Here is a 12429-nt window from a genome sequence, read left to right on the forward strand (position 1 = left end):
GAACACATACGTAAAACGGTAACCGTTGCTAGTTGTATCAACAAACTGATCCAGATCAATAAAATTAAGCATTTATTTGATAAGGAAACGCTTTCGTTGATTTTTAATAGTTTTGTTTCCAGCAGGCTTTTTTACTGCTCCTCAGTTTGGAGCAACACTTCGGCGATAAACATCTATAAGCTCCAGCTTGTTCCGGCAAAATTTTGTAGCCAGGATTATCTTAGGGCTTCGCAAATATGATCATATCTCTGCAGGCCTGAGATAACTTCGATGGCTAAACGTCAAACAAAGACTTGTGGTCAATGATGCAGTTATGATGCATAAATGTCTTCAAGGACTGTCACCGAGATACTTGTCGGACAAATTTTCAACTCGAGCTACTATTCACTACAGGCAGACAAGATATGGAAACATCTAGGTTAGATGATAATCATTGTATATAGTTATCATTTAGATATCCTTGTAGGTAGTTTTTACATAGTTTTTTATCAATTAGTGATGTAATTAATTGATTTATTTAGATATTCTTGTAAATAGCTTTTACATAGTTTTTATCAATTAATGCTGTAATTAATTTATTCATTTATCTATTTAATTTTATTTTAATATTGATGCTGAAAAGCCCCTTTTAGGGATGCTCAATAAAGTGTATGTGTGTATGTGTGAATGCGTGTATGTATGTATGTAAATGTGTAAGATATAATAAGTCAAAATAACTAAACCCAATATTTCTCTCCTTGTAAAAAGCTTGGGTTAAATGTTTTCCATGCATATTTCCATGCTTGTATTTCCTGTGAGCATTTTACTTAATAAGTTTATTTCTAATTTTTGTCAGCTAAAATTGATGATAAACATTTTTCAGGCTGTTCTGTGCTAAAATGTCTTTGTAATTCTTCCCGTACTCTGCCTCCAACTCCCATTGGGTGGGATGCCAGTCTATTGCAAGTAAACCCTTTCCTCCCTATAAATTACTATGTATATTCTCCACACTGTTCTCCATGTTTTCTAAAGAGCCGAGGAGGAGAATTGGTTTAACAATCCAGAGCTTTAGTCAATGGTCAATTACTTGATTTGGGTGACCTAAATGTTTGATCGAGGGGTGAAATTTTCAGAGAAATTAGATGTTTGTCACTCTTAGGGTCAAAAGTTTAATAAATGTTTGATTAGCCATTTTTTTAATTGTTTAATTCCTGTAAAGGACAATGGATTCTGAGAATAGGAAATGAAATGCTTTTCAGTTGATGGGAGTAATGTCAAAAAACCAAAAAAAAATAAATAAATAAATTACAACAGCCAACTAGAATACAGGAAAACGTGGCGGGGAGCCAATGAGATTTCAAAGCTACCACAAGCAAAATGCCTGAGGACTGAAATAGATGAGACATGTAATAAGTTCAGAGAGCAGTGCAGGTTTTTTAGCCAGAATAACACTCAGCGCAGGAGAAAAGTTACCCTTCTATTTGTTAAAGTGCAATATGTGTACTGACCTCGTACAGAGGCTAGGCGTAAAAAAAAGTTATCAGCAAAATGTTTCCGAGAGGGAACTAAAGTGAAAAAAGTGAAAAACGATAAAAAGAGAATTGTATGTGGCTTTCATTTCAAAGAACATCATTTTAAAAGAGAGTCTGACCGTGAGACTCTGAGAATCAGCGGGAGATTTACAACGAAAGGGTAAATAAAGTGATAGAGAGAAAAGAGCGTAGAAAGGAGGGCACCTATGTAAAACGAGCGATGTGGTGGAGAGACAAGTTAAGTCACGGAAGATTGTTACGTCTAAGCCGCAAGTCCAAGGTAGCTATCAGATAAGTACCCCGCCCGACCTTAGATGAGCTAATAAGTCCAGAGCTATGCGTCTACATCTCACTGAAGGCAACGAAAGATTAAACTGCAATAATAATAATAATAATAATAATAATAATAATAATAATGATAATAATTTGTTACTTATAAAGCGCAAAATACATGTGGATATGATCTAATGTGCTATACAATAAGACTAAGCAAAATAAAATATGAAAACGAACTATAAAAGGCTAAGAATATACAATTTGACTAACTAAAAACGAACTTTAAAAGCAAACATGAAAATGCCTGTCTAAAGAAATGTGTTTTAAGAAGTGTTTTAAAACAATTAAGATCATTTACTGCTCTTACATTTGATTGCAATCTGTTCCAAAGTTTAGGAGCAGATGCCATAAATGATCTATCACCTAAAGTTTTCTTAGTTATGGTCCTAGGTGGCAATAATTGTAGTTCAGACTGAGATCGTAACATCATACGTCCGAATTCTTGCTTAACGTTAATTACATCCGTAATGTACTGAGGTGCCAGCCCGTGGATAGCCTTGAACGCTAAAATAAGTAATTTAAATTCAATTCTGAAACAGACAGGTAACCAATGTAAGGAAAACAAAGTAGGAGTTATATGACAAAAACGGGAAAGGGAACAAACAAGTCGGGCAGCACTGTTCTGAATACGTTGCAACTTGTTGAGATGTGCGGCTGGTAGACCATACGGCAAACCATTGCAATAATCAATACGTACGGTGATGAATGCATGAACGAGTGTTTGTTTGGAGTCTTTAGATAAATACTTTCTGATGCGTCTGGTGTTATACAGGTGAAATAGCAAGGTCTTACACATCTTTTTTATATAACAGCCCATGTTCATGTTTTCATCAAACCACGATCCGAGGTTTTAACGACAGTCACAGGACTGATAGTAGCGTCACCACCGACCACCCCTTGATGTCAACTTTAGCGAGCTGTTGTCTCGTTCCGATTAGTATAAATTCTGTCTTACTATCATTTACTTTAAGCTTTTCCTCAATCATCCAACATCTGATGGCGCTGATACAGCGTTCCATAGCGTCCACTGCGTTGCTTTGAGCCTTGCGAACTAATCAAGTCTTTCATATTTTTCTAAACTAACAGAATAAAAAAAACCCGACTGAAAAACACAGATATTATTCTCTAATTTTGTCTTCGCTAGACTCATTAACGTTTCGAGCTCTGGGCTATCTGTATTCAGTAACAAGTTCTGTATAAAGCATATAGAGGTAACAACATGATTGAGACTGCAGTTAAAGTGTTAAAAAGCAAAGATAGCGTAATTGCACGAGGCCGTAGGAGGAGTGCGATTTGTGGTCCGCGAAATTTTTAGGTGCTTATTTATACCAAATTGCACTCAAAATCACGTTGTTACTTGTTAATAATTTAGATTCGAAGTGTAGCACAGAAATTTAAGACGGGTGAAATTTTGGCAGCTCTCGCGCGCTATTCGTAATTTGCATTCGTGTTTCAACTTTGCACTTGTGCTACACGAAAAATGCTTGGCTTTTTTTTTAGCCAATCAGACACGAAAAAAAAAATTAAAGAAACCAGAACGTGATAAAAGGTACCTTAGTGCCATCAATCTTCATAACCGGCGTCCACCCTCCATCTCCACATCCAAAATCTCCCATGTGGCAGAGGACGGAGACTGGTTTGGAGTCCAAACGGAGGGTAATCAGTTCGCTGACATCAGATCTATCAAAAAGACTGATTTGATTAATTTAATGTAATAAGTCGCTTCAATCCCAGTATAAAAATAGACGAGTTTTCGTGCTTCCTAGTGTAGAGATATTTCTCTGCTGCTAAAATGCCAGCCTTCCTCTTCTCGCTCCCTACCGATCGAATATGAGTCTAGATATTTCCTTTAGAGTGTGTCCAAAGGAGTTAAATCTTGTTTCAAACAACGTTGCCCGTACTTTCACCTTGAATATGCAAGAAAGATTCTGACATATGAATTACCTTTCTTGCAATATTCTCCTGCGAAACTTTGTTCACAGAGACAGTCGCAAGAATTGTATTTGAAACTCGGGATACAGGTTCCTCCGTTTTGACATGGCGAAGAAGAACAAGGAGGGTTAAATGAAAAAGAATTGATCGGTAAAACAAGTGAATTTTTTAAATTAGTTGCATGAAACTACAAGCTGTTTTAGTGCTTCATAAATAAGTGCCTACCTGAATAAACAAATGAAGCGACCTTGTGTTTCCTTTGTGGTTCGCAGAGTCTCTGTACTTATCAGAAGACAACAATTCACACCATAGCTTTCCATCTGCTCCTTTGAAGGCGGCCATGTTAATTAAAAGGCACATAGCATTTTTTAAACATTAAAATGTGCAATCTAACAGGTCTTGCAAAGTGAATTTTCTAACTTTCTAATTTTTTTTCTTTTCTATTCTATTTTTCTTTCACACACACCCACACCCGGTTCGTCGGCCGCCCTCTTAGTGAACAGCTAAGAGCTTCCTCTGATATCCTTTCCGATTCGTTAAGTGGAAGGCCACATCAGTCACAGCGGACGAGTTTTACGGCGCTGTCCTACCGACCAATCGTCATGTTCCTGTGGATTCGACTGTTGTTCATTCACATCACACATGCCTCGAGCATTTTGTTTGTCATGTGAAAAAACTAGCATGTTTTTATGAGCCAAAATTCGGCCGGATTTCACTGAACACTTCACTAGCAGATTCTCTATTAAGACTGAAACACTTCGGGAAAATGTGTTAAATTCGGCCTGCTGAACTATTTCAGTTTGTGAACTATTGCAGATTGTGAATTTTGATGGTTTGTAAACTTTGATAGTTTGATACTTTTGACAGCTTTAGTTGTCAGATTGTTTGAACCATTCTAAAAATGATTCTGATTGGCTTATTGTAGCGTGCCTTATGGGAGTGGAGAGCATGCTGACGACAATGCTGTTCGCTTTTGAAATAAACTTCGTTTCGAAAATTGATTGTAATGCATTGGGAATTTAACGGATTCTTTACTATAAAACAAATAGAGAAGCATTGACTGTGCTCTGTTCTGTTGTAAAGCACTTAGGAAGCGGCTAGAACACTCAAGAAGTGCTACTACGTCTCGTGTCCCGTTGGTTAGTTAGTGTCTCGTTACGACACTATCTATCTCCGGGAGGAGATAGACCACCCCTCCCCCGGTTTTTCTTGGTGTTCACCATACATATTTCACCATTTACATATTGCATACATATTATTACATCTTTAGTTAATGTCCAAAGCAAGTATCAGCCAATTTGATCGACGGCTTGTCAATCAACAGAGGAAAATAAATGACGGTGTTTTAAGACTTTGCGATTCATCCAACGTGACAACTTTGAGGTCAAATATCTCCCCTTGCCAGAAAGCTACAACACCAATTTTGAATTCTTCTTTATAATCCTTCGTTTCGTCTCTGAATACCATCAAAAAAAATCTTTGGATACCATCGCATTTTTGTCTTTTATGCCTTTTAAAATCTGCTACTGTGACAAGCTTCTCTCAACTGCACCTGTAACGCAATTCTGGCTCTAGGCGGTCACTTGACCAAAGAAACCCGCATTTTATAGCTCGTTATACAAGATGATTGATCAAGAAATCGAAGAAATAAGAAAAACTTTGGAGACTTTTTTGTAGGAATGGAAAATTTCACGTTTAGAGATATTCATGTAGGCAAAATGTTGATTCGAAAATCACAGCGATTCTTTCTTCTGTCGTTTATTACTTTGGAGATTTGCTAAAATCAGCAAATAGGGCTTTTGTACGGCACAAAACATTTAGTAGTCTATCGTTTGATTGTCTATCATTATATTTGCTCATTGTATTAGATTTGAATTTCGCACGCTGAGTGTTGGTTGACATTATTACAAGCTCCAGTGTGCGACAACTTCGGCTTTTACAGACGAGAAATTCTGCGCTCTCGCATGAGAGGAAATATCAATAGCTCTATCAAACTGAAAACTGTACTACTATTCCGAAAATAAAATTAAAATAGTGTTGTCGTTGTCACTTACCGTCATCGAACATTTCCATGCAGAACTCCGCCAAACTAACATCTGTGGCGTGACTCGAAGGCTCTTCGTAGGAATTATTCAAAAGCGTTTCCCATGATGTCTGCTAGATAACAATTTCAGAATATTCTGTAGATCTCAATGTTTATTTTCTTGCTTTCATCGGAAACTATCTGCATTTTTTTAAAACATAGAGATGTCATTGTGAAGACACCTACTACATGAAAGCTGTTTGGTAAAATAAAAATTGGACGACGCACAACATAAACTTATCAAATGTGCGCTCACCCTCATCAAAGATTCCTACTTACAATCATTATGTACGAGGCAATTAAGAGGAAAGTTGGAGGAAGCGTGCTTAGGATTAAAGACAGTTAAGAATAAAGAAGGGTACCTCCGTAACTTCGTGATAATAAGCGATAAATAGAGTATTTAACTCGATAGCTCACGAGTGAGATGTCGAGTTGAACACAAGAAGAGAAATTCCATATCTAAAAGCAACCATGTATTATTTTGTTTATCATATAAACACAATAGCCCTTTACTGAGAAGAAAAGCCGAATTCATGAAACAATGAAAATAAATGAATCGACAACTTTCGAATAACAATTATCTTAAGATGGAAAAATGCGTTGAATCACGACAATGGTCGTCATTTTCAATTTACAAAATTCTCATTTATTGACTTTGTCCTTACCGACAGGGGAAGTCTTTCAGGTAAACGGCCAATATTGGCCAGTGAAAAATCTTCCAGTTGTCGATTTTCATTCTCAGCTGAGAGAACTGCTAACATCAAAGCCGCTGAATACGTAATCCAATGAATATCTCAACAGCCGCTGAAAAGTTCAGAGTTTAGTGTATCACGTCATATATATAGAAAAGCCAATCCTCCACACCATCGCTCGCTGCCCTTTAGTGTTTCTGGCCAGCACTGGAATCAGTCATTAGCCCCTTTTTTTTTAAGTTGACGGTGTGGATTTTGATTTTATATTCTTCTTTTGTCGCAACAAGAGGCTGGTATATAAGACTGCTACGTATAAAAATTTTATCCATCGTCGGACAGCGGTGGCAGCTACAAAGTATCTCACTCACAGAGCATGGAGAGGCTTAGTGCAGCTGACGTCTTTGAGTGCGATGTTGATACACCTCTTGATTTTCTTCCTAGCAGGTAATAATATTAATAAAGTTGGGGACTAGGGTGGCAACTAGGATTTGCACCAGAATTTCAAAGACTATCTACATCAATTTTCCCCTGAACTTTAAAAAATCGTCCTTTTACTGTGGATCGATGGTCGCGAGAAGCTTGGGTCAAATGAGTCTGGAACAAAAGTTTGTTAAGGTTCAAATGGTTTCGTTATTTGGAAAAACCTATTCTTTTTGATGGATTATAGCTTCTACACTTTTCTGTTTGACTCCTTGAAATCGATGTTCAAAACTGCCCAAAGAACTGTAATCAAACTGGGTTTGTTTTTTTTAACAATTAAGGCTACCATGGCAACAATACAGCTTCAAGGAGACAGATTTGTTGTTCTATCAATATAAAAAACCTCATTAATAATAAAAGTGATCAAAACAAATCAAGAAACACAGCACATTGTTTTGACAACATCAATATTTTCGAGGGAAAGCACGAAGTAATGTAAATACATCGAAAGTATGCTAAAAGACTTCCACTAGTAAAACAAAATTCAAGTGATTCTCCTCAAAGATTTCATTTGCGGAGAAATAATCGTTCAATATTTTTGTACGGTCATTTTTAACGTGTACGCCACCACGATGCTGAAATAACTTCCCATAAACAATAACACATTTTGATTTCCTATGGAACTCTATGATTATTGAAAACCCACCTTTTCATTTCTTTTTTTATTTTCCTACTCGTTACAAAATCGAAATATAATGGACTTACTTCATCAAATTCGTTCGTTAGAGCTTCTTATCGATAAGTGAACTTTTGCTTGTAGAGTCAGACAGAGGTGCTTGTTTTGATTATTAAATGGATAAAAAAACCAGCTAAGTGCTTACGAAGGAGGACTTCTCCCTCTTGAGACTAAAAATGATAACAAACAATAATGATAAAAATATCAATAACAATTAAAAAAAAAGGCAGCAACTTTTACTGCAGCATCATTCCAGTTGTCGATAATGTCTGCAATGAAAGAGGATAGGAAGACATGCCGTGTGTCAGTGTACATCAAGTGAAAAGTTTGAAACTTGTGTAGATAACAAAGCTTATTTGAAGTTGTGAAAATCAATTTCTACTGATTTATTGCCTCTAATATGAAGCCTTTACTGCTAAACGGGAGCAATAAATCATGGAGAAGGAACATGATTCACAGGAAATTCTTACCAGAGAACCAAAATAAACATCGTTATGTTAATTTAACAAAGCCTCATAATCCCAGCTGTTGTACAAGTCTTTCAGCGAAAAAAAGGGGAAGACGGAAATATTCACAGAAATATGGATATGTAAGGTGTCGAAGAGGTGAATTGGCTAACTTAGCTTGTAACAAGGTTCCATGATAATCAAAACTTATCCATCACGAATATTATGACACACAGGAAGTTCTTACCACCACCAAAATAAACAGTGGTTGCATAATAATTTGGCAAAGTTTCACAATGCCAGCTGTTGTACATGTGTAAAAACGATAACCCAGGAAACCATCAAATGAATTCTTCATTTTCACAAACTAGGTTTACATCTATCCATTTCTTTAACGCGCGCATTTTCAACGACGAACCAATTTAGTCAATTACATTATGACATAGAAATTTTGGGAGCTTCACCAGTCTAAACGTCTGCTCGACTATGTTATGAATATAAAGTTGTAGGAGCGTTGCGTGACCTAAAACAATTCTTTCAGGTCCAATTTGTTCTAATTCAGCACAAAAGGTTTAAATATCAGTGTGCTTATCATTTAACAAATTTCAGTTATCATTCCTAAAATGGGACGACGGTATGGATATGAAAGGTGTCGTTGAGGTGAATTTGCCGACGTCTGACACGGCTGTATAATTTCAACTGTTATCTATAAATTTTTCATGATAGCATGTCAGGCTACAGAATGATGCGACAAAACTTAATCATGGCAATTGACAGGCAAATTATTGTTGAACCGAGCAGCATTCTAAACAAACATTTCTACTGGTAGAAACTAAAGCAGAACAGCTGACATACGAAATAATTTGACTGTCATTGGTTTAACCGGCGACAGCCTAATTTCCATTGCTTCAAAATTCCCCTGTCATGATAAGTAATATCAAGTAAATAATTATTTTCTTAAGCATATGTTTAATGGACCAGAACTTTTCTAATCGTGCTCTGTATCATGTATTCTGTTTTTGTCTCCCTTCTCTTATTGGAGCTCTGCTTTATGATACAAAGGGCTGTCAGATCACAAGGTTAGTTTTAGTATGACTTATATCCAATTCATGTTTACCTTTGGTTTGAATATTCGTTTTTCCTTTTCTGGGAAACTAATTCAATTGTAAGAATTCGTAATTAAGTCATAAAATTAGCTTTTTCCACCTATATTAACTGAAGAATTGTTAAAATATTCAGTTATCGACCCACAGAAAGTACTTTGAAGAAATTTTACATTTTCGTGTCCGTATGTGCATTGATTAAGTTACAATTCTACAAAGCGAAGCACAGACGATTAAAAAATCGATGTCAGAACTTCTGCCGAGTAATTTGAACCCCCTTAGTCGTCTTCCTCCACTGACCCAAGCAGTCCAGAGATTGCCGTCTCTCCGAGAAACCCGCCTTTAAATCAAACCCTTAAAACAAGCCAAACAGAAATGAAATAGTTTCCAATTTAAGAACAACAGGGAATTGTTGCCGTGTTTATATACTCTCATAACAACACCCGAGACACTGTTGAGGGTTTGTATATCCCTTTCCTTGTAGAAATAAAATAGACGAAGAGAAAAATTAAAGTCTAATACAACTGATGATGAAACGTCAACTATCAAGTTTTCCGTAATTCTTAACATATCACCATAAGCAATAATGTTACGTTTCATGTATTATTATTTCTATTTCAAAGATGTCTGCATCGCAGACCAGTGTCGTAATTTGGAGTTTGGGCCTGAGAAAGCATTTGAAGGGAAACGCCTCATAAACCACACAATCCGCACCGTAGAAATAACAGTTTCCAGGTTCTGTGAAAACTTGTGTTATATGGAGCCCGACTGTGTCAGCATTAATCTTTGTTTACGAGCAAATGGAAATGGAAACTATAAATGTGAACTGAACAATGCTACTCATGAAGGAAACGAAAAAAAGTTGATAGACCAAGAGACGTATTCTTATCTCGCAGCTGAGGTAATGTAGCTTTCAATTCAAGATTAAGATTGGTTTATTTTGTTTTTCTTTTTAAAACTCTAAGTCTCGTATTCACCTTTAATTACGAACTTAAGTTGTCTTCCCTCTTTCAAGACATTAGCGGTAATGTTATGTCTGTGCTCTTCACCAGAATCTCGGAGAATATAGAAATAGGAGAACAACTATGATTATACAAGGATAACGATGACGATATTGATGATGGTAGCGGTGCGTTTGATTATTAGACGATGAAAATGATTATAAAGATTATACTGACAATGACAACGGTTTGTTTTTTTCTGTCAGAATAATTGTGTTCAAAATTCTTGTAAGAACAATGCTACTTGTCAAAGCGGATTTACTAAGAAAGGTTATCGGTGCCTGTGTACCGCTGGATTTGAGGGTCCACTTTGCGAAAGAGGTAACACAACTTCAATGTTGATATCTTGAGGTCTACAGTTTAACAAAAAAAGGATAAACTTTACCACGGTGCTTGTTAATTGGATCTCGAAGAATAAAGGAGCTTTGTCTGTTGGCTTAAAGATCTCTTACTAGTCCGTAAGAATCGAATGACAACATGCTTTTGTTGCGGTTTCCTTACAAACACAATTCGATGGCGAATTTTTCTCTTTTTTTTTTGTTATTGCTTCTCATCATCTCCCTTCTCCTTACTCCTATCCATATATGAAGAAGGAGGCCTACCTAATTATTGTTGTGTTCACAGTTGTTGGTGCCTCTAGATATTTTTTTCCAGCACGATAATTTTGTTTTTATTTATTTGTTTATTTGTTCAGACATTAACGAATGCGTTCATGGGCTACACAAATGCAGCTCTGATGCGTTTTGCAACGATACCAAAGGTTCATACAATTGCATATGCAATCATGGATTCACGGGAAATGGACGGGAATGTAAAGGTAGGTGTTGGATCTCTTAACAATTATGCAATAATAGTTGGTGGTGATTATGCCGGTAGAGATATATATGGACGAGACCACATTGAAAAATGATATTCTTGATTACCAAAGTGTTTTTGCATCAATTTGTATCAATGTAATCCTCACTGTTTAGTTTCACTCACCCTTTGTTTGACAGACTGTCTTATGGCTATAGAAACCTATGTAATATGTTCTCAAGAATAAATATTAATGCTGTCCAAATCAAATACGAATATCAAGTAATGCTGCTGACCTTTTAAATCTTTTATATATTTTCGTCAATTATTGGTCGGCTTTATATCTATAGACATCGATGAGTGTGTCGGAGGGTCACACTCTTGCGGCCCTAATGCCTATTGCAACAATACCAAAGGGTCTTACAACTGTACATGTAAACCTGGATTCACTGGGAGTGGAAGAGACTGCGCGGGTGAGCGTTACTGTTGAGAATATTGAGCAAATGAGGTGGATTTTTTAATATGGAACTTTCTGATAAAACAAAAACTACTTTTACCATATTGAGAACAGTAAGTAAAGGAGGCCTACCCAATTTTTGTTGGTTGTTGGTGCTTCTATACATATATATATACTTTTTTTGGTACGATAATTTTGTTTTTATTTTTTTTTTATAATGTATTCGCTCAGACGTCAACGAATGTGTTTCTGAACTACACAAATGCAGCTCTGATGCGTTTTGCAACAATACTAAAGGTTCATACAATTGCTCGTGCAAACATGGATTCACGGGAAATGGACGTAAATGTAACGGTAGGCGGTTGATCTCTTCGCAATTATGTGATAAAAAATAAAGCCTACATTTGCAAATCATCCACAAAGGGGTGGTAACTTAGATCTCGATCCTCTCAGCAAGAAAATGTATAGTGAAACTGAACGCGGGCAGAGATATATATGGACGAAACCGCATTGAAAAATGTTATTCTTGATCACCTAAGTGTTTTTGCATCAACTGGTATCAATGTACTCCTCACTGTTTAGTTTCACTCACCCTTTGTTGGACAGACTGTCGAATGGCTACAGAAACCAATTGAAGTTTTCAACAACTAACATTAATGCTGTCCAAATCAAATACGAATATCAAGTAATGCTGCTGACCTTTTAAATCTTTTATATATTTTCGTTTATTGTTTGTCGGCTTTATGTCTATAGACATCGATGAGTGTGTCGGAGGGTTACACTCTTGCAGCCCTGATGCCTATTGCCACAATACCAAAGGGTCTTACAGCTGTACATGTAAACCTGGATTCACTGGCAGTGGAAGAGAATGCGAGGAGGCGGATTTTCTAATTCATTGTTGTTTTTACAGTTGTTGG

General features: G+C 36.5%; 1 protein-coding gene across 1 annotated transcript in view; it reads left to right on the forward strand.

Annotated features, from left to right (window-relative positions):
* Positions 1 to 9145: 9145 nt before the first annotated feature.
* The window catches only part of LOC131793554 (fibrillin-1-like), a 61357-nt gene continuing 58073 nt past the window's right edge, over positions 9146 to 12429 (forward strand). The window contains exons 1-5 of the mRNA XM_066169950.1: positions 9146 to 9235; positions 9883 to 10160; positions 10467 to 10581; positions 10955 to 11077; positions 11406 to 11528. Of these exons, the coding sequence (XP_066026047.1) occupies positions 9163 to 9235; positions 9883 to 10160; positions 10467 to 10581; positions 10955 to 11077; positions 11406 to 11528 (712 nt within the window). The 5' untranslated portion in view covers positions 9146 to 9162. The remainder of the gene's footprint in view (positions 9236 to 9882; positions 10161 to 10466; positions 10582 to 10954; positions 11078 to 11405; positions 11529 to 12429) is intronic.

Source organism: Pocillopora verrucosa, chromosome 7 (genome assembly GCF_036669915.1).
Source record: "Pocillopora verrucosa isolate sample1 chromosome 7, ASM3666991v2, whole genome shotgun sequence".
NCBI lineage: Eukaryota > Metazoa > Cnidaria > Anthozoa > Scleractinia > Pocilloporidae > Pocillopora > Pocillopora verrucosa.